Below are 21995 nucleotides of genomic sequence, written 5' to 3' on the forward strand. Positions count from 1 at the left end.
AAAAAAAAAGATTTATCTGTTAGAGAGAGCGAGCGCACACATGTGCACGAGGGAAGGGACAGAGGGAGAGGGAGAATCTCAAGCAGACTCCCTGCTGAGTGCAGAGCCTGACACGGGGCTCGATCCCACAACCCTGTGATCACGATCTAAGCCAAAGCCAAGGGCTGGATGCTTAACTGACTGAACCACCCAGGTGCCCCTAAAAAAAATTTTTTTAGACATTTCAGACTTACAGAAAAATTGCAAGAACAGTATAGAGAATTTTTTTACATTCTTCACCCAGATTTCCCCAAATGTTAACATGACTACATTTGCTTTATTTCCCCCGCCTCTCTCCACACACACACACACACGCACACACACACACACGCACACACACACATGCGCGCACACACACGCACACACACACGCGCACACACACGCACACGCACGCACACATGCGCACACACACACGCACACACACACACGCACACACACGCACATCTTTTTTTCTCTACTATTTTTTTTACTACTATTTGAGAATAAATTACAGACATGATGCCCCTCTATCCTCAGATACTCCAATGTGTATTTCCTAAAAACTCTTACATAACCACAGTACAATTCCCAAGATCAGGAAATTAACATAGAATAAAACAACACTGTAATCTGCAGGCAATATTCAGATTTTGCCACTTGTCTCAGCGATATCCATAACAAAAGAAAGTTCTGGATCATGCACTGCAATCAGCGGTCGTGTCTTTTTAGCCTACTTTAACTGGGACAGTTCCTTAGTCTTTTTTTCATTTCCTTCGGTCTTTGTCTTTCACACCTTGGACCTTTTTGAAGAGCACAGGCCAGCTGCTTGGTAGGACGGCCCTCAATCTGGGTTTCTCTCGTTTCTTCGTAATTAGATTCACGTAACGCATTTTGGGTGGAAACGTGACGGAAACGTTGGGTCGCACAAATGCTGGGGGTGTTAATTTGATCACTGGGTTAAGGTGGTGTCTGCTAGGGTTTCCTGCTGACGATCCCGCGGAGCTTATCTCCCCTGCGAGAAATCCTCCGATACAAAGTAGGCAGAATGGAGAATGTTCATGGGGGAGCCGCAAACCCTCTTTCACCACTCAGCTTCGGTGGCCTTTGTGCGGGGCCTTCACGGAGCCCCCCGTTACAGACAGAAGGCTTTGCCGTGTCCCTGTGTCAGCATGCAGCACGCGACCACGATCGCTCGCTTGAGGGTGCCTGGTTCACAGCTGACGTCTATGGACATTGAATGAATGCATGGAAGTGAGGGGCCAGAGAAGTGGGGGTGTGAGGAGAGAAGGGAGAGGAAAAGCCAAGATCTCGGGGAGGCTCTCTTCTGGAGACAGAAAGTGTCTGCAATGGGGGGAGGCAGCTCCCGGTTCAGGCACAGGGTTCTGGGGCTGGGTTGTTACCAGTGATCTGGGTTACGAGTGGGGGGAAGATCCTAGTGGTCCCGGCCCTCAAGGCAGGTATTTCCGGGACTCCTGCCTTCCAGAAAGGCAGAAAGAGGCCCTATCCTGGGGCGCCTGGGGGGCTCAGTTGGTTAAACGTCTGCCTTCGGCTCAGGTCCTGATTCCAGGGTCCTGGGATCAAGCCCCAGCATTGGGCTCCCTGCTCAGTGCGGAGCCTGCTTCTCTCTCTCCCATCCCCCTGCTTGTGCTCCCTCTCTCACTGTTGTCAAAAGGATAAATAAAATCTTAACCAAAAAAAAAAAAAAAAGAGAGAGAGAGAGAGACTGAGAGGTGATACCCTTCAGAGAACAGCACACTCACTCGGTGCTGGGGTGGAACAGAGCGGGGAGAAAAGCAAACATCTGGTCGTTGAATGACTCACCAAAGTTAGGAGGGACCCATCTGTGCAAAACGCCAAGAGGCAAGGCTCACAAGAACTCATCGCCTGCTCTGCTCGCTGCTCGATCACACTGTCCTGTCAAGGGAAGTGCCTAAAATTGAGAAGAAATCCGACGCCAAAGTTCTGGGTGCGGAGAAGCTATTCTGAGCGAGGAGCTGGCCAACAAAAAGGATGTCACAGTTCAAATCAAACAGAACACTGGATTCTACGAGGGAGACTCAGGGAAGCGAAAGGAAAATGTGAGGACTACATTTTAAACGGGGGAAAGGTAAGCTCTAATTAGATCAAAATGAAAACAATCTTTAATCAATTATAAAGAGGAAAAGTAGACATAAAGCAAGCAAGCTTCTGAAAGGCGAAGTCTCATACCAAAGCGGAAGGGCCAATTTGCTCAGGAAACTCTGATTTCCTGCCCACTTTGTTTGCTTGGAAAACACAGGACAGCAGACCATCTGGGGTAATTAATTCTGGGGTAAAAAATGTCAGAACCTGGGTAAACAAAGATTAGCGCCAAGATAAAAACAATAAAAGGAACCAGGGACTAAAAGAGAAACCACGTTGCAACAAATTCAAAGGGATAGAAAGAATTCTGGACAAAATTCAGAAGAAGATTCCAGGGACAAACCGATTGTACCATTGGTTAACTTTCTGAACAAGAGTCTTGCTCTTTCATATTTAAAAGTATCTCAGGTTTTAAATCCATTTCTGTAAAATGTCCACGAGTCAAGTGGAAAGAAGTGTAAATAACATTTAAAAACAAACTCCTCGAAACCTCCCCCTTCAAATACTCCAACCCAAAGCCACGGTACTGGGAAAGGTTAAGATAACTGGGCCGAGGTCATTAGCCCGCACGGTGACTGAACTTGGCGTTGGCAAACCGTGCTTTAGTGGTCTGTTGCTCCCGTGTCCAAAACGCATGCAACGTAACTGGGAAGCAAGCGTGTCAGCCAGGTTCTCAGCCACCTTCCCTCGCTTCTCTGAGTGCTAAGGACACGCCAGTGCTTGGCTTCACAAAACCACTGGGAACAGCATCTCAGAAATATCAGAAGACAAATGTCCCTTCTTCTCCTAGAGCTGCGGAAAAGCAGATTTCATCCCACAACACGAAGCTAGTTCTGATCAAGTGGGAGATGGAGAACATTCGCAAAAGCATCCATGTCTGGGCCTCCCATCTTTCAGCTCTCGGAAGCGGGGACAGGAGCCCTGATGGGGAGCTCTGGTGTGGGGGGGCGGTTCTGGGAGAGGCAGGACGTGCCAAAGTACAAGAGGGCAGTTTCCACGTTGCACAGAGAGCGGGAGGGGAACTCTCACACGGGCTGGTTCAGTCATCTGGTTTTGGTGGCGGGAACCAAGTCGTGGCAAGTATGTAACTCGGCAAGAGCCTGGACTGGCTGACGGCCTGGCTCTCTCCCTACTGCCCCACGTAAGATGAGTGCCACGGAAACATTCCCCGAGACCTGAGGCCACACCCAGAACCGAAGCGGCTCATCGTGGCACAAGTCAGGACCACCCCGTGTGTCGACCTGCATATCCGGTTCGGAGTCCGGTTGAAGCCATCTTCCCACGCGCGACGGGCGCCACTAGAAGCTCGTGAGCAAGAACGGTGGCTGTAAGGACTGAGCTTGGACTTAGAAAGACTGGGGTTTGAATCTTGGGCTAGATGCCCTTTCTGAGAACATCTCCTCCTCTGTAAAGGAGAGAAATGAAGTCAAGCTGCTTTGCTACTTAAACTTACTTCTTCAGCTTCAAACCGCTTTGTAGGATTGTAAGGATTAAATAACAGAATAAATCCAAAGCACCTTAGCATTGAAGGTAAGTCGGCGTTCAGTGGTGCTTACTGTTATTGGGGAAATGGAGATGGTAACAGATTTAAGAGACATTTCAGAGTTAGGGGGTCAGTTATCTATTACTACATAACACACCACCCCCCAAGCTGGCAGCTTGAACCTACAATCATGTATTTTTCACATGACTCGGTGATTTGCCCAGGGCTTACCTCTGTTGCCTACAGTGTCATCTGGGGAAGATCAGCTGGGGGCGGGAGGGTCGCTTTCCAAGATGGCTTACTCCCATGGTTGGCAAGTTGGTTCTGGTTCTTGGTGACGAGCTGAGGGCTGGAGGGCTTTCCGAGTGAGCCTCTCCACGGGGAAAGCGTGGGCCTCCTGACAGCATGGTGGCTGGGTTCCAAGAATGAGCATTCCAGAAACAGTGAGGTGGTATTTTTGTGACTTAACCTCCAAAGACAAATATCATTACTTCTTCTGCACTCCGTTGGTCAAGGCAGGGACGCAGGTCTATCTAGGTTCAAGGAAATGACAAAACCCATCTCTTGACGGGGGTCTAGAAGGGCTTGCATTATAGATAGAGGTCGCACCCACGCTTGGAAAACATAACCTGCCGCTGGGAGGGAATGACATGATCTGCCAGTGATTGACTACGGCCAGTGAGGAAGAATGAGTTATTGAGGATGACCGAGGTTAGCGCCTTAGGTGACCCCAGGGTGCCGTTAATAGAATTCAGGAACCAAGAATTCAAACGAGGAGACCATTAGGCTGGGGTGGGGCTAACAGCGTGGTAGCCTACATAAGCAAACCAAAACTCAGGCCAGAGCGCTCAAATCCAGGCAAGTGAAACTTAGGGACAACCCATCACAAGTGGCCAACTAGGCTTTCCTAAATAAGGCGACTGCTTAAGCTAGAACCAACCAGATAATAGTCTTGCTTTGCTTCAGTGACTTCCCTGCGAACAGCTCGCCCCAGCTCCCATCAGGCGAAAACTCCTAACCACTTTGCGGTCGACGTCACTCAATTCAAGTCATTGTCTGTGCCAACAGGCTCTTCCAAATGCTAACGTGCCTCAGTTTATCTTTTCCAGCATGTCTGGGGTGATTACTGGCCCTGAGAAGACTGTAAGGCATGTGAAGACTGGAGCTCGGGAGGGGTTGAGGGAGTTTGGCATACAAGTCTTCCAGTTGGCACAGACTAGAAAAAACGGTCGAGGATGAGGAAAAGGGGGACAATAAAACCAGGTTCTCGGAACACAGTATCTCAGTGGAGGGGGGAGAGTAGCAGCGAGGGAAGAATGAACGAGTGGCCCTAAGTAGGACAAAACCCACTAGTTTTCCATATCACGGAAACCGAAAAGAAGATGGGATGACAGTTGAAGTGGATTTAACATCCCAAAGAAATCAAGATGGGTTAGGATTGAGCGGGAGCCATGGGCTAGGAAGTGGGGGTACCCTGGTGACCTTTGGGAGTGTAATTCATAGCATGTACCATTAGCATCTGTGTAGCTCTCTAGTGTTTCAAGCACTGCCACATGGGGGGTGGAACGCCTTGCTGGAAAATAAGCTTCTCCCCCACTCTGTGAATAGCAGAAATGAATCGATTAAACACATAAACATTCAGACCCGGAACTGTAGCTCCTAGAAGAACACACAGGAGAAAAGCTTCATGACATTGGTCTTGGCAGTGATTTCTTGGGTAGGACACGAAAAGCACAGATAACAAAAGCGAAAAGAGACAAGCGGGCCCACATCAAACTAAAAAGGGTCTGCACAGCGAAGCTCAGAGAGTGAAAGGCAAACTCTGGAACGGGAGAAAATATTTGCAGACCATTTATCTGATAAAGGGTTGATATCCAAGAAATATAAGGAGTTCCTTCAACTCAAAGCAAAAAAAAAAAAAAAACAAAAAAAAACAAAAAAAAAAACCCCAAAACAAAAATAAAACCAAAAAAAAACCCCCCCCCCCACCACCACCAAAAACCCCAAACAACCCAATTGAAAAATAGGCCAAGGACTTGAACAGACATTTCTCCGAAGAAGACATACAAATGGTCAATAGGTACGTGACAAGAGGCCCAACATCATTAGTCATCGGGGAAATGCAAATGAAAGCCACAATGAGATACCACGTCGCACCTGTTAGGAATGTTATTATCAATAAAACCCAAAAGGTAACAAGTGTTGGCGAGAACGTGGGGAAATGGGACCTCTGCCATACTGTTGGCGGAAATGCTGAACGGTGTGGCCACCATGGAAAACAGTGTGGAGGGTCCTAAAAAAATTCAATACAGATATATCATATAATCCAGCAACCCCACTCTTTTTTTTTTTTTTAAGATTTTTATTTATTTATGTGACAGAGATAGAGACAGCCAGCGAGAGAGGGAACACAAGCACGGGGAGTAGAAGAGGAAGAAGCAGGCTCATAGCAGAGGAGCCTGATGTGGGGCTCGAACCCATAACGCTGGGATCACGCCCTGAGCCAAAGGCAGACGCTTAACCGCTGTGCCACCCAGGCACCCCTCAGCAACCCCACTCTTAACACTTTTACCCAAGAGCTGAAATCAGGATCTTGAAAAGATATTTGCACTCCTACGTTCACTGCAGCATTATTCACGACAGCCAAGACGTGGAAGTGACTCACGTGTCCATCGATGGATGGAGGGATGAAGAAAGTGTGCTCTGTGCCCACAATGGTTTATTCTGCCTCAAAAAAGAAGGAAACCCTGCTACGTGTGGCCATATGGGTGAACCTTGAGGGCGTTATGTGAATAAAGCAGTCACACGGGACAAATATTGCAGGATTCTGCTCTAATGAGGAATCCGAAACAGTCGAGAGAAGCGGACGGCAGAATGGTGGTTGCCAGGGATTAGGGGGAGGGGAAATGGGGGACTGCTTTTCAAGGGGTGTAAAGTTTCAGTTATGCAAGATGATTATATTCTGGACATCTGGACATTTTGCCTACAGTTAACAATAGCGTATTGTATACTTAAAAAGTTGTTAAGAGGGTAGATCTCATGTGAGATGTTCTTACCGCCCCCAACACACAAGCAGGAAAATCTCCCCCCAAAATCCCCTAAAAACCCAGACAGAAAAGCAGAAGTGTATTTGGGGACCAGACTAGCTCTTTCCACTGCACTTCTGAACTCCGAGGGTCGGCGAATGGCCACAGTGCACTCAACCTTGAGGGCGACGTTCCCTCTCTCCGACAGATGTGGAAGTAGATCCCATTCTGCACCATAAAACTAAGCCGAATGATCCAGAAGGACAGGGTATTAAGATCTTAGCATCAATTTGCTTCTGTGTAAAACGAAGATTTGCGTGAACCTCTGCAACCAGTACCGATTTTTTGTGTTTTGTTCTCTGTTGCTATTTAAACAGTGGGCTGTGTTAAGTCTTCCAAGACTTTAGAAATTGTCGCTACACCTTGTAAAAATTACCTCTGGAAAAAAAACCTGTCCTTCTGATTGCTTGCGGCTCTGGGTTGAACCGTATCCCCCAGCTCCACCCCTCCAAAAAAAGAGGCTGAAGCTGTCCCTCCCAGTACTTTTGAAAGTGACCTTATTGCCAAGTAAGGATGCAGACGATCAAGCTAAAATGACATCGCTAGGGTGGGCCCTAATCTAACACGATGGGGTCCTCATTGGAAGGGGACCCTTGGACACGGAGACAGACACACACACAGGTGCGAAGGCATGGGGAGAATGTCACCTGCACGCCCAGGGACACTTGAGGCTACCAGAAGACAGGAGAGGCACCGAAGTCTCCCCAGAGCCCCGGCAAGGACCCAACACTGCGGACACCTTGATCTCAGACTTCTGGCTTCCAGAACTGTGACACGATACACTTCTGTTGTTTTGGCCCCCCAGTTTGTTCGGGGCAGCCCTGGGAAACTAACAGAGCTGTCTTGAAAATAAGGTAGCAATCGGTTTATCTCTGTATCAGTAGGGTTTGTTCAATCAGGACAGGATCACCAGGCACGTGCTGCTTCTTCCACGCGCACAATGGAAGACATGAAGATTCTCAAATAACTTGGGTCTGTTTCCTTGAAATGGACAGCCCCAATCTGACAAGCCCAGGGTTCCTCGATCACAGCACAGCTGCACACAGGCATGTGAAGCATTAATTCCCCATTTCTCTTTCTTCCGTGGTTAGCCTCTGCTCGCTCTCTATTGGCTGCTCTGTTCATTACTCATTCGTAAGCATCCTTTTAAAAATTAGGATGGTTTTAGGTGTTGCCAATGTTTTCTCCCAATGTCACTTATCTTTGTTCTCTTTGTGAACGGCGGTATTTCCCACGGATATCTGAAATTTTCAGGAGGGCAAGTATATCAGCTTTTTCTTTTATGGCTTTTGAATTTCATGTAGGGCTCAGGAAGGCTTTTTCCATTCCAAGATCACGACAATCCCCCATTTCTCCCCCAATATCTTTACAGTTCCGTTTCTTGTTTAGGAATCAGATGTCATGTGTTCTTGACCGAGAGCTAATTAGCTGACTAAAACCACCCCTCCCGCTGATGTGGAATGCCACTTGCATCATAAATTCTTAAAGATAACAGCGGTTGGTTTCTGGCCGTGGTTCACATTCTCATTTCACGCGCCTGTCTTCAGCCACGGGCCACAGAAATGCACGAGCACGTATGCTGCGTGGCCAGAGGGTGGCCGCCCGGAGGACGCATGCGCAGACTGCCCCCTGGGGGCTACCGCCGAGCTCCAGTCCTTTGCTGCGGGCCTGGTGTGGCCGGACGGCCCAAGTTTTCAAGAGGTGTATATGAAACCTCGTTTTGAGAACGACGGCAATGATCTGAGTTTCACACGCAAACTACATTCGCAAGCTGAAAGCATCTGGCGGTGCCCCAGGAGCCTTTGCTCCAGATGTGCAAACGCAGAGCGAGGCCGCACCGGGTCTCCGTGTCCACCCCTAACTCGCTCCCACCACCAGTAGCAAGAAGTGAAAGGGGAAGGGAGGGCGGCGACGCAGCAGCTCGGGAAACCTGGGTTATCTGTAGCCCCTCCCCAGGGAAGGCAGGGACGCTGCGCTTCATCTCACCTCTCCCCTGCACGGGTTGGGGATGCGGTTCCCGGTTTGCCCGGCCACCAGGAGGTGGTAGGTCAGCATGAGGGTCGGTAACATGGGTCGAGCCGGGCCTCCCAGGCCCTGCCAGGGAGAGTGACAAAGGAGCAATGCAGAGTTAGGTCCCAGCCAAGGATGGAGCAAGATTTTGGCCCCCCGAAACACGCTGGAAGGTGCTATTACCTCCTTTCTAATAACAATCATGTAGCCTCCCTGTAACACTGTTTAACCAGCAAAGGAAGGGCAGAGGCCCCCAGCTCTCACGTGGGGGACGGGCTCCGCTGGTAGCAAGGACAACTAACTTTGGTGTGTAGACAAAGTCCCTTCACACATTCTCTCGCTGGCTCGCACAAGAACCCTGTGAGGCAGGCAGCGTCTCCCCTTCCGTAGGTAGGGGTACGTAGTGCCCGTATGGAGGAGGAAACCTGCTCGAGGGGCGATCAGAATGGGCTTTGGATGGCTCCAGGATATGCGGGGAGGGTGCGTGGAGAACAAAGACCAGGCCCTCCCCTTTCCTGCGTCCATCTCTGCAGAACCATTCGTTTCCACGACAAATCCTCACCGAACCCCTCTGATGGCTTGGCATCGTCTAGGCCGTGGGAACACGACCGTACCCAGGGCATCATCCTTCTCCTTGGCCAGGTCTGTTCTCCTCACCCTGAACCATGACCCAGACAGGCCCCTGCTCTAGTCGTCTCTGGCCGGAGCAGGGACCTCTGGCCCATGTTTGCCCTGTGCTCCAGAGTCCCTGGCGACTGGTCATTTCCTGGAACGTACTGAGCTCTTCCAGAAAGACGTGCTTTTCTATTCTTGAGGCAGAGACACCTGGCAGACTCAGACCCAAATCCCAGGCATGTCTTAATTCTGGCCAACTTTTAAAGTCTGTTCCAGGCAGGTCAGACCATTCCCTGTGCGTGCCATTCTGAGAGCAGGGATGGTACCTGCGGCTCTTCTTGAGGCAGGAAATAGAGCGCAGGCGCGGAGGGGGCCAGTCTCCAAGCTATGTCAGATCAACCTCTTCTTGCTACCTGTACTTCGTCTCCATCTTTTCCTCTGATGCCCCCGCGTTTTGGGATATTGTCTGAGGATTTGGCAGAAGGAATACGTACCAGATACATGGAGGGCATAAGCACCAGCTTACACACTGAAGACCCCATGAGTTCACGTTCTGCAGGCAAACATACTCCTCTACTGACTACAGTTGGTAGACTGTGTCCCCCAGATACACCCAAGGACAAACCCCCAATACCTGCCGATCTGACCTCACTTGGAAAAAAGGTCTTTGCAAATACAGTTAAGGGGGGGCTCTTGAGATGAGATCATCCTCGACTGGGGTGGGCCTTAAATCCAATGACGTGGATCGGGTATCCAATGATGTCCTTCTAAGAGACGGAAAAGGAGAACGCACACAGAGACAGAGGGGAGAAGGCCACGTGGAGACCCACAGAAAGACGAGGCAGAGACTGGACGTGTACCAGCCAAGGATTGCCAGCAGCCACCAGAGAGAGGAGAGAGGCACGGAATGGATTCTTCCTCAGAGCCTCCAGAAGGAGCGAACCCTGCTGACACCCCGATTCTGAACTTTTGGTCTCTGGAACGACGAGAGAAAGGTTTGTCACGGTGGCCCCAGGTCACAGACCCGACCCGGTTATCCCCTTCGAGCAAGGACCGGCATGGACAGTTTGAGCGACGGGAGAGTGCAGCTTTGTGCTCCTTTCCCCAGGGAATTTTGGGAGCCGTACGGACCCACAGATGCCGTGGGTACCCACTCGGCAGGTGCCCGGTCACCAGCAGAAGAGACCTGGGGCCCCCTGTGAGGTGCAGGGCTCTGCAGCTTCCGGAGCGGGGGGATCGAGGTCCTCATCCATGTCGGATCTGTCCGCTCCGACCTCAGCCCTTTCTTCCTGCCTGACCCAAAGGCTACTTTCTAGTTGTTCTTCAGCAATTTCCAGCTCTTCCTCTGTTTGTAAGACGGCCACGGTTTCCCGGGGTAAGTGTGAGGAATACAGCCCGAGTTTGGCCTTAAAACCAAACATCGCTTCGAATGGGCTTCGCTGCAAGGACACGTCGAACAGCTGATTCCTCACCATCTGCATGAATCCCAGGCCTTGGGCCCAGCAACGTGAGCGGTGACTCTGCATCCAGGCATTTATCATGCTCTTGACGTCATGGCTGGCTTGCTCCAGGGAGCCCGGGCCCTGGCCAGGGCGCTGCTGACCACCGACAATCTTTAGGTCCGGCCATACCTCATTGAGCTGGTGAATAACCTGGTTTGTGAACTCCACGCCGCTGCCTGAGTCTAACACGCTAGGTGTCCCGAGAATTGTGAAAATGTCCAATAGGACACTGACCACCTCACGCGCCCGCTTGGCTTTTAACGGCCGTAACATGATAAACTTGGTCAAGCGGTCCTGGTAATATAAAATAAACCTGAACTCACCATCGGCGTTGGACTGCATGTCAAGTACTTCCACTTGGCATCTGGAGTCAATGTCCTTAATGGGCCTGGGGGCGAGACCTCTCTTGGGTACCGGGTTCTTCTGGTGGCACTGTTTACAGAGTGTCAGATACAAGACAATGACCTCTTTGGTGACATTCCCGTATTTTCCTTGTAGCTCCTTGAGCATGCGTGTCCGCCCGCCGTGTCCAATACTGAGATGCGTGTCGTGGAGAATATCAAACAATTCCTCCTTATGCACGTAATACCGAACGCGGTCCCGTTCTCCGTGCGTCGCCTCTATTAGTTTCTCTGTGCCTTGCACGGAGATCACGTCGTATCTTGCTGCGCGGCGGTAGTCACGTGAGGACTTCTTCCCCTTTTCCTTAGCTTCTTTGACTTCCTTTATCGTTTGGAAGTACTTTTCTTTGGAAAATACCTTGCTGTTGTAACTTTTGCTTTCTACTAACTTCGTCACGCTTATAAGAAACTTTTCTCTCATGGTACGTATCTCCATTTCCGTATCACTTGTACTGGAAACACCAGGAGGGTCATTTGCAGCTTTCTGGGGCATCACGGAGAACTGTAAGAAGGAGCCTAAGAGAGCGAGCGAGAAAACAAAGTTAAAATCACCGCTATTCCCTCTGGGAGACTCTCCCTCCAAAGTTCCTCATTCTTCCATGGGATTTCTGAAGACTACTACACAGAAGAAAGATAACATAGTATAAAACAGTAACAGAATAAAGCAGCTAGAAAGCCAACTGAGGCCGCTCAAAACCTGATCATGTCAAAAGAATTTTAAGTCAGTAAGATATACAGAAATGTGTAGTAATTTTAGACTTTAGGCAAACAGAATAAAGTAACCTGTTAGCTCATGAAACAGAACCGAATTAACCTGTCTTTATTAATTGTACAGGAGAGAGGATACATGGAAATGCTTAATTGTTGCAATCATACACACGGGAGAATGTTGCCGGAAGGCACCACATGAGAACAGCAAACTCTGAGCCTGAAGTTAGCACCAGGGAGGGCTTTTCAGCCTTCCTACAATCAATGTAATCAATTTCTCGAGGCTGAAGAGTCTGTCCTCATTTTAGCAGAATCAAGGAGAAAGTGGTGGGAAATTTCCGAATGGTAGTTTTCCCCTGTTGACGGTACAAGGGTTTAGTGAAGGAAGATTCTGAGTCCTTACCCTGAGGGGCCACGTTCTCGTAACTGTCCAGCATTGTGTCCCTGCAGCGGGCCTTCCCAGAGGCTTTCAAACGCTTCCAATCTTTGGTCAGGTCCTCAAACGTCGCTACCTCTTGAAATGACACCAGCTGCTGCCACAGGGACCATTCTTGGGGCCTGGGCTAAGGAGTGGCTGCAGCAGGACTGGGGGAGAGACAGCGGAGGGTACCAGGAATGAAGGCATGCCAGTGTAAATGACTCGGAATGTGAGTCCTGTGATTATTATAAGATAACAGAAGTAAAGATGTGGTCTCCTATCCAAGCAGGTGAGTCCAGCTTCGTGGGCGAGGAAAACAAGTTCTGCCCTCCTGGGAGGTCTGGAGGCCTAGACTGTTTTGACACTGCCTGAGCTGAGGCCCACATAGTTCCAGAACAAAGCAGAGAGTCCAGGAACAAAGCAGGGTACTCCAAGACTGGGAGACCCCTTCCTGTACAGGCTTGATGGCTCTGAAGAGAGGCAGGGTCTGTTTCCAAAAGTGGAAAAAGTCAACCTGTGTGTGTGTACAGAGAGATTTGTCAGGAGATTACCACGCCAAAAAGAGGGAGGCCAAATGGTCCACACTCCACCAAGACCAGAGAATTCCTCAGGGAGACAACTTGACCATCAACTGAGGTTCCTTAGAACCACTCCAGGTTGTGGGAGGGTGATGCGGCCACGGGAAGAGTTCACGTGATGATAACAGGATAACAACGATCGGAGGAAGACAAGAAGCCATCAGATGCAGAGCCGAGGGGCAGGGCAGAACCCTGAAAAGCACAGAAAGAGGAAAAGGTTTCAAAGCTCTGAGCGAGAGTCTTAGGTAAGCTGAGGTTCCGAAGGTTCTCCACTAAAAAGGCTTCAAACTCCCGTGCTCGGCATCACCGGTTGACCACCGACATTCCTGATTCTAAGACACTGCTGATTATAAAACCACTGACTTACCGATGACTTTCTCTAGAAGGGAAAAAACAGAGAACCTACATTAAACGACACATCCAGAGTAACATATACGGAAGACATACATTTTAGCGTTGAAGAAATAGAACGTTTGCAAGTGCTGTTTAAGTCTGCTCCAGTTCCTCTGTACAGACGGACATTTTAAAGGCTCTGAGGGGGCACCTGGGTGGCTCGGTTGGTTAAGCATCTGACTCTTGGTTTTGAGCTCAGGTCATGATCTCAGGGCCCACGTGGGGCTCCATGCTCAGCACAGAGTCTGCTTAAGATTCTCTCCCTCTGCCCCTCCTGCTCCCAAGCACCCTCTCTCACCAATAAATAAATCTTAAAAAAAAAAATAATAAAGGCTCTGAGAAGTTCTGCAGTAAATAAACCAGTTTGTTTCATCTACTAGTTATATTTATTTATTTATAAGATTTATTTATTTAATATAGACAGAGACTGCATGCGCACAAGCAGGGGGAGTGGCAGGCAGAGGGAGAAGCAGGCTCTCCGCTGAGCAGGGAGCCTGATGTGGGGCTGGATCCCAGGACCCCGGGATCATGACTTGAGCTAAAGGTAGATGCTTAACTGACTGAGCCACCCTGACGCCCCTACCAGTCACATTTAATCACTGACAATGGCACTTTGTCTCTAAAGGAATATGTTATCATCGCCTAGCCCGAGTGGTCCTCAGAAGAGACCTGAAACCACAAGATATTCACTGGGATTCAGGAAAGCACCTTCGAGACTCCTCCCTGAAACCAGCATCTCTGAGTGGCTGCCCTGGCTCCTATTTGAGGCCCTTCAGGGGACTGCAAAGGAAGGACAAGCCTCGCCTCCATCCTATAAAAGAACGAAGACAGGTTGGAAATAATTTATAATCAAAAGATGCGAAATCTCAGTCTTTAATATGAGATATAGTCCTCACACTATGCTGGGAAAAGCCACGTTTGGCTAACAGACCTGTTTTGGTTAGTCCCTCGGTGCTTGTTTTTTGAGAAATGACAATGATTTACCTATAGGTACAGATGGGGGGATTTCACTCATCCGACCTTCTTGGAAAATGGGAAGATCTGGCCACCCTGGGAGCTTTGCTGCTTGGCAACAACTAGCTGCCGCTTGGGTTAAAGAGCCTGCACTCTCCTGTTTCCCAGCGTCCCCAGGCGCCCTACTAACTTGTCCACCTTATCTGCCCATCCCTGTGGTTATCTGGGTTTTCAACACCTGTTCCACAGCAGCATGCAAAGACTGTGCTGAGCTTCCTGGTGCAATCTGTGACAGCGGGGTAACGGAGAAATGACCTTGGTTAGAGAAAACTGGAACGGGCTCCCGTCCTCACCCACCTGTGAGTCTTTGCTTTGGCGTCCCACACCTGGAAGGTTCTGCCATTGATCTTGGGAATCCCGCCCAGCTCAACTCAGCTGCCTTCCTGACGCATTCAGCGACTCCAGCCGGTTGCCACCTCTCCCTCCTCGGTAGCGCCCGGGCTCTGGAGCACTTTATTTTCTGCATTTGTAGTTGACCGGTTCTGGTGTACACAACCCAGCAAGTAGGGGCTGAGCCACCTCCCTGGCGGCATTCCCTCTGAGCGCCAAGGGACTCAGAGCAGAGATAGAATGCTCAGAGCACGTCTGGCAGACACTTCCCGTACAGGTGCAGCGGCGAGGCCGCGCACCGGGAGCGCTGAGTCGGGTGCCTTGGGAATTCCATTTCCGACTCTACCACTACTGTGTGCCTGCCTCGGGCAGAGTTACTGGGGCGTCGGCTCCCTCGGCCACAACACGGGGAGGTACCGTTTTCCTGATGCAGACGCGGAGCTTCCCCGCACCTCCCGACAGACAGCCCGCCCGCTCCTGGGGACTTGCTGCGGGCGCCACACCCTCTACGTGGCCTTCCTCCCTGCACCCCCGCGGGCTGGGCGCCCCCCACTCCGGGCCCGCCCGCACCCCTGCCCCGCCCGCCGATCGCCGCCCCCTACCCCCGCGAGGGCGGCCAGCTAGGGGCTGAACCAATGAGCGAGGCCGGGGAGAGGCGGGGAGGGCCGGCGACCCCCGAACTCGGCCGGTCGGCAGGGGGATGAGCCGGGGACCGCGGCGTCCCCCCGACCCGGGCGCGAAACCAGCCGCCGCCACACCTCCCGCCCCCGCCGGCGCCGCATCTCCCACTGGCCGCTCGCACCGGAAGCCGCTCCGCGCCGGCCGGAAGCCCCGCCCCCGACGACCGCCCAGCATCCTTTCCACGCTCTGGACCGGGTCCCGCGAGGGTCCTGCGCCGCCTGTCGTTTGGCGGTCGCTGGGGCTGGTCTCCCTGCGGCCGGCCTGCATGGGACCTCGGCAGAGCGAGCCACCGACCCCGGTTCCCCGAGGCAGGACCGGTGTTTCCCCACGTTGTTGCGAAGCCTGCATTTTGGGAAGTAGGAAAGTAAGCTACATTCATCATTCTGCCTCTAGAAGCTTCGTCTAAAGCGAGCGAGGGCGGAGGCGCACGGGTTGTCCACAGTGACGGCACCTTTTTACGGAGCCCCGAGAACCTACGTTTCAGATGAACATTTCTTACTTAAACTGCAACCTAAGCATTTCCCTTCTGTGAGATTTTGGCGTGGTGACACTCCTCCGAGCGGCACCAGCCATGCAAGGTGGCGAAGAATGACTCGGGGCAGCCGTCGAGGCGCCGCTGCAAATCACAGCGGCTCCTCGCTTCTGCACAAGCCTCATCCCACTGGCAATGTCGCTTCTATGCGGAAAACCGTGCAAGTATGCCACATGCACACGTATAGAGTCGTAGCCCAACAGCAGTGAAAGGGCAGGTTCAAGGCAGGAGCCCACAGGGCTTTTTATATCTGGGCCGCCTTCTCAGTGAGGCATGGTGTTCCCCAAATACTGCCTGCTCTACTATCAGTCCTGATTTCAATATTTTGTTATTCTGGATGCTTAAACAGTTGGTGCTCAAATGGAAAAACCCACCCTACTTTAACAGTATTTTAGCAGAATCAAGCCACAGGATGGGGCGGCCTGCCTCCGGGGAGCAAATGCCACCTGACCTCCCCGAAAACCAATCCACTGGAAGGGAGGTGGTATTCTCCAAGCACCACACAGAAAGCAAAGGCTCTTCATTTTAAGTTTTTATTTCAAGTCGCACATAAGATGACTTTACTCCTGCATCTTCTCGATTGTTTCTTCCTTATATTTGCCCTTTTCCTTTCCTACTTGGCGAGATTTGGCTTTACGTTCAAGGATCTTTTTGCGGTCTTTGTCCAGTTTTAGTCTAGTGATAACCACCTGCAGAAAAATAAAACACTTCTAAGCTTTAAACAGTTACCGGCTTCACAACCTAACTCATACACATTTCTGTTTCTTTCTTTTTTTTTTTTAATGCTCTCTTTTCTAATTTCTTTTTTTTTTTTTTTTAAAGATTTTATTTATTTGACAGAGATAGAGACAGCCAGCGAGAGAGGGAACACAAGCAGGGGGAGTGGGAGAGGAAGAAGCAGACTCATAGCGGAGAAGCCTGATGTGGGGCTTGATCCCATAACGCCGGGATCACGCCCTGAGCCGGAGGCAGACGCTTAACCGCTGTGCCACCCAGGCGCCCCCACATTTCTGTTTCTACTGTAACTTGAGAATTGAGCTGGAATACAAATGTAGCTCCGACCCACAAAACCACAGCACAGATCTCGCTGCGACAAATCTAATTGTTAAAGGTCTCTAGATGACGGTACATTCAGGTCTTACGAAGGAAGGCGAGGAACAGGGGGAAAGGATGCTAAACCAGGTGTGGGAACAGAGCATAACGACCGAAAAGAGTATCTGTCATCATGGAGCCTGTCCTTTAACATGGGGAGAGAGAAAACAAAGTGGATGTGTGTCAGACTCTGACATACCGAAACACAGGGCAATAAGGGGAGGCTAAAGACTGAGAGCATGGGCTAAATCCTTAGGGTGACCAAACAAGGCCCTACAGAAAACGCTGCATTCAGACACCTGAAACCTTGAGCACATTATGGTGAGAGACACCAGACGGGCAAGTGCTGTATGACGTTCACAGATACATGGAATTGTAAAAAGTCAAACTTGTGACAAAAATAAATTGGTCAGCAAGGGATGGGGAACAGGACAGATGTTAAGGGTATAAACTTAAACTGTAAGTCCTAGAGATTCATGTGCAGTAGTGATATATACACGATATTGTATCATAATCACTAAACTTGCTAAGAGACTAGAACTTTGTTACTCCAACTAAAAACAACTACTAGCATGTTAGAAGCGCTCATATCGCTACAGTGGCAATCCTTTTATATACAAATCTATCCAACTAACATCTTGCACACCTTCAATTTACACATTAGGTCAAATGTATTTCAACAGAAAACACACAAAAAAGACAACACCTGAAGAGAAAGGTGAACTCCTGAAGAAAGTAAAGAATTGTTTTGGTAAAAATACAGCAAGTACAAAGGTCCAAAGGCAGGAGAACTTAAAAGTTTCACAGGTGCGTGTTTTTCCATGTTAAGTGTGTCTAAGAATCAACCGGAGAGCTTGTTAGAACAGATCCCTGGATCCTGCCCCCAGTAGAGCCAGGAACAGAATCTGGAATTCCGTCAAGTGGCCAGGTGATACTGCTAACAGAGACACACTATCAGTAGCATGGGTGCAGGAGGGGCGAGGCGGCCAGCAGACTAGGTCAGAAGAGGGGAGGTCTACAAGTGGCTGGTGAGGGGGATCAAGTAAGGTCTTGTAGGCCACTGATGGCAACAGATGGGATTCTGGATATCACCTGACAGCAGCCAGTGGGGGGTGGGGTGGGGTGGAGATAAAATAATAAATGGCATTTTTGTCCTGAGCAACTGGGAGGATAGAGCTGCTATACAGGGTGATGAACAAAGTCTGAACAGACTCAGAATTCTGAACACATTAGGTTTAAGGTTATCAGAAACCCAAGCTGAAACGCAAAATAGGCAACTGGGTGTTGGGGTCTGGGCTGGAGTCCTCTGCCTTTAGAAGTCTGAAGTCCTTGACTGAAATAAAGAGATGAAGACAATCACTGAGCCACGGCGAAGGAAACGGTTATGTCCTATGCTGTGCTACTTTGAAAAGGCCAAGAATCTATCACTGGATTGGTGAACTCGACAACAGCCGATCTACTGGTGGACCAGACATAGGACTGGCAAAGGCTAGAGAACGGCGAAATCCTTGCTCTCAGGAGACACACGCTAAAGGAGTTAGAGGAAGTGTCATGACGCTTATAATCCACTGGCGGAAAGGAAAAGGGGAAAAGAAAACACGGGTAAATGTTAATAGTGAATTCCAGGTGAAAGAGATGGAATTTAGCCACACCAATCCTTCAACTTTCCTGTAGTTTGAAAAAACAAAAACACACAGATCCTAAGATCATAAAATTTTTAAAGAATTCTAAGAAAGAAATGAGAGACTAAAGTATCAGAGAATTCACACCCAAGTCCCAAGCAGGCACTTGCATGGGAAACAGACCAGATTTTCTATCCTGGCTCAGACACTACCACTATCCACGAGATCTTAGCTTCTGGGATTCAGCTTCTTCCCCCATTTGTAATGAGCTAAAACCAAGAGTCGGACACAACCGACTGAACCACCCAGGTGCCCTGCTTACTTGGCTTGAATAGTAAAAGCAAACAGGGTATCAGCTCTGTTTTATAGAAAAATACCCTATTTCCGTGATGTTAAGATTTGTTTGGTAGCTTTTGAGAAAAAAAATACATTAAACATATACAATAACTGTTAAAGACGCCTTGATCTCATAAAAATTTTCAGACTGGTTTCTAGAACCTCTAAAATCAGGGGATTCTACTTCTCTGGGATGGCCCTGCAAACAAGCAATCACGTTTGCCAACACTTCCTGTAATTTCCTTCTCTTCTCGTGAGCGTTCGCTGAAACACGTACCTTGCTAGGGTGAATGCCCACATGGACGGTTGTGCCGTTAGCCTTCTCTCGCTGCACTCGTTCAATGTAGATGACGTACTTCTTCCTGTAAACCTGGACGACTTTGCCAATCTGCTGACCTTTATAGTGTCCTCGCACAACCTAAAAGTTCAAAAATAACAAAAATATTAACCTTGGGAACCAGGAAAGCTACAAATCACATAAACGTCATTCACTCTATCAGATCTGTAAGACCTTTCAATTTTGAAAGACTTAACAGTTAATAGAAACGTGCCAATAATTCTGTCTTTAACCTGCAAATAAACCATGCCCCCATGTAAGTCTAGTGATGGACAGAGCATCAACTGGTGGTCCACAAGCAGCGGTGGGCTTGGGGAAAGGTTAAAAACGAGCCCACTCTGGCTTGCTTAAAAAGGAACTTTACTCCATCCCAAAGGAAGCAAGAGGCCACAAGATTAAATTCACAACCCATTACCATGTCCAAGCCAGTGCCAGAGTGGTCAGCAGCAAGTATGTATGGGAACCAATTCTTTCCTGAAGTCTTAACAGTTTCCCACCCAGGAGTCCTAGTGTTCCTGTTTGTCAGGAAGCAACCCAAAGCGCTCCTGCACTGATGTTTCTTTCCAGCTGCAGATTTTCTCGCATTAAGAGATCTTGAAAACAGAGATCATCTCCCAAGTCCACTGGCACATCCGGCACCAGCACAGTGGTAACCGGTGGCTGTTCTCAACCCACACCACTATCTGGGGACAGGTTTTTTTATTTAAATGGGTGTTAACCTCATCAAATAATACTGGGGACAGGCAAGCTGCTGTAGAAACCTGCCTGAATCTTGTCATCAACGGCTGCAGGCTACAGCTAGGAAAACACGTACAGACGTTTTCACTTAAATCGATTTGACAAGTTATTTACTGGTAAACATAAAACCACCATATAAAACTATGGTTCTGTTAGGGCTTCTGTATCAGGGTTGATTCAGACAGAACTCTGTGTATTGGTCCTCAAAGGTGTCTTCAGTGACCAATCACACCAAGAAAAAGCTCATCACAAAGCAACGAGCTGGTTCTGAGCCATCTCTCTTCTGGTTCACACGCCCCCATTCTGATGCTTGGGACAATCGATACTTTTCCCTGTTTGATTCTTTAGTTCCCTTTTGCACTCCTGTTCTGGGAGTAACGTCTCCGGTGCATCGTTCCCAGAACGCAATTCCTCTTCCAGGCCCGGAGTGCGGGACATCTGCCAAGATGACCCCAACGCGGTACCCACCTGCACTTCATCATCCTTTCGGATGGGCATGGATCGAACGTTGTACTTCTGTCTCAGCTCTTTGGAAAGAGGGGAAGACATGATCTTTCTGCGAATGTGGGAAGGTGCATTGAAATGTCGTTTACGGTTCTTGCTCCGGTCAGAAGTCACAAAGGGATTGAACTTCATTTTGGCTAAAGAGAAAAGTTAAAAGAGGTGTCAACCCTTAAATGATCACAATCTCGTCGTTTCCAAACACTTAACAGCAACTTTGTCAGCTTGAGATGCTAGAAAGCCCATAGAACCAGTCATATTCTACCGGGATGTTTTCTGTATTTGTTTACGGAATAAAGAATTGCAGGGCGTCTGCCTTCGGCTCAGGGCATGATCCCAGGGTCCTGGGATCCAGCCCCACGTAGGGCTCCCTGCTCAACAGGGAGTCTGCTTCTCCCTCTCCCTGCCACTCTCCCTGCTTGTGCTAATAAATAAAAATAAAATCTTAAAAAAAGTAATGCTCCATCAGTAACACACTTGCTTCAGTTCACACCCTCCAAACTCCTGAAATACCAGGTACGGAAGTTAAGACGGGACTCGCATCTCCGATGCGTGAAGGCAAGGCAGACCCACAACTGTTATTCAATCAAAACATCACGCTTTGCAAAGACCAACCAACGTCAATACGCTACGGACTCGGGTGTGAGCACATTTAGCTCCCTACAATGCATCGGCTCCTTCGTCGCCAAGCCAGGAAGGGCTACACATCTCGGGTCCAAAAAGCCTTCTCCTGGGCAAGCGCGGCCTGCAAGTTCCCCTGCTTTATCCAGAGATTATTTCGAGACCATTCTTTAGGAAACTACGCCGATTAGAGTTTTCTCCATCCCCAGAGAACCCTTCCCCTCCAGGCGCCGATGCCGAGTTCCCAAACCCCCTTTCCTCCTCCCTTCCCCGAGCTCATCGGCCCTCAAGCTTGCGGGAAAACAGGTCAAGACCATCCTGGCCCCTCTCTCTGGGTGCTATTCGTCCACCGAGAGAGTATCGGGCCCCTGAAGTCAAAAGACATCGCGCCCGCGAAAGGATGGCTGCGGATTTCTCGCGCTTGCACAGCCAAAACTCACCCGCCGACACTTCAGCGATGGCCGCAAGAGGGAAGAGATCCACACGTTACTTCCGGTTCTGTAAGTTGACGAGAGATCTCGCGAGACCGATCATCTCTTGGCGCGAGAGAGGCGCGGCGTTGAACGAGAAGGGGAAACTGGGAAAGAAATTGATGACTAGTGTCTCCCCCCGGCTTGGAGGGGAACTGCAAGGAACTGCGAAACTGCCTTCTCCAGGGCCTGGTGCCTCCCATGGGAGGTCTGGGTTCCGCAGCTGCGTGCTCCGGGAAGGGTCGTTCCTGGGCGGGTGGCGGGGGCTGCTCAGGGTGTGACTGCCCCGGTGCGTGGTGAGGGAGCGGACGTCCCATTCGCCGGGAAAGGGGAGGTCTTACTAGCGGCCGCCAGGTGACGCTGGGCCCGCGGCCGCGGGTCACCCCGG

The 21995-nt window shown here is 49.9% G+C and overlaps 2 protein-coding genes and 1 long non-coding RNA gene across 3 annotated transcripts; all 3 read right to left on the reverse strand.

Annotated features, from left to right (window-relative positions):
* Positions 1–548: 548 nt before the first annotated feature.
* On the reverse strand, positions 549–3842 carry LOC103660386. Its single transcript, XR_567792.2, has 2 exons — positions 1840–3842; positions 549–1242 (listed from the first exon to the last, which is right to left on the reverse strand). It is a non-coding gene; the product is annotated as an uncharacterized LOC103660386 (long non-coding RNA).
* Positions 3843–10488: 6646 nt separating this feature from the next.
* Positions 10489–15194, reverse strand: KRBA2 (KRAB-A domain containing 2). The gene is given in 4 exon segments (XM_008687994.2): positions 10489–11752; positions 12348–12494; positions 12497–13132; positions 14645–15194. Coding segments are annotated over 3 exon segments (1470 nt in total). The 5' UTR covers positions 12570–13132; positions 14645–15194; the 3' UTR covers positions 10489–10502.
* Positions 15195–16409: 1215 nt separating this feature from the next.
* On the reverse strand, positions 16410–21637 carry RPL26 (ribosomal protein L26). The gene is made up of 4 exons (XM_008687995.2): positions 21578–21637; positions 20484–20656; positions 19218–19358; positions 16410–16579 (listed from the first exon to the last, which is right to left on the reverse strand). Exons 2-4 carry the CDS (start codon positions 20649–20651, stop codon positions 16451–16453), a joined length of 438 nt encoding a protein of 145 aa, XP_008686217.1. The 5' UTR covers positions 20652–20656; positions 21578–21637; the 3' UTR covers positions 16410–16450.
* Between the last annotated feature and the right edge of the window lie 358 nt (positions 21638–21995).

Source organism: Ursus maritimus, unplaced genomic scaffold (assembly GCF_017311325.1).
Source record: "Ursus maritimus isolate PB19 unplaced genomic scaffold, ASM1731132v1 scaffold_14, whole genome shotgun sequence".
NCBI classification, from domain to species: domain Eukaryota; kingdom Metazoa; phylum Chordata; class Mammalia; order Carnivora; family Ursidae; genus Ursus; species Ursus maritimus.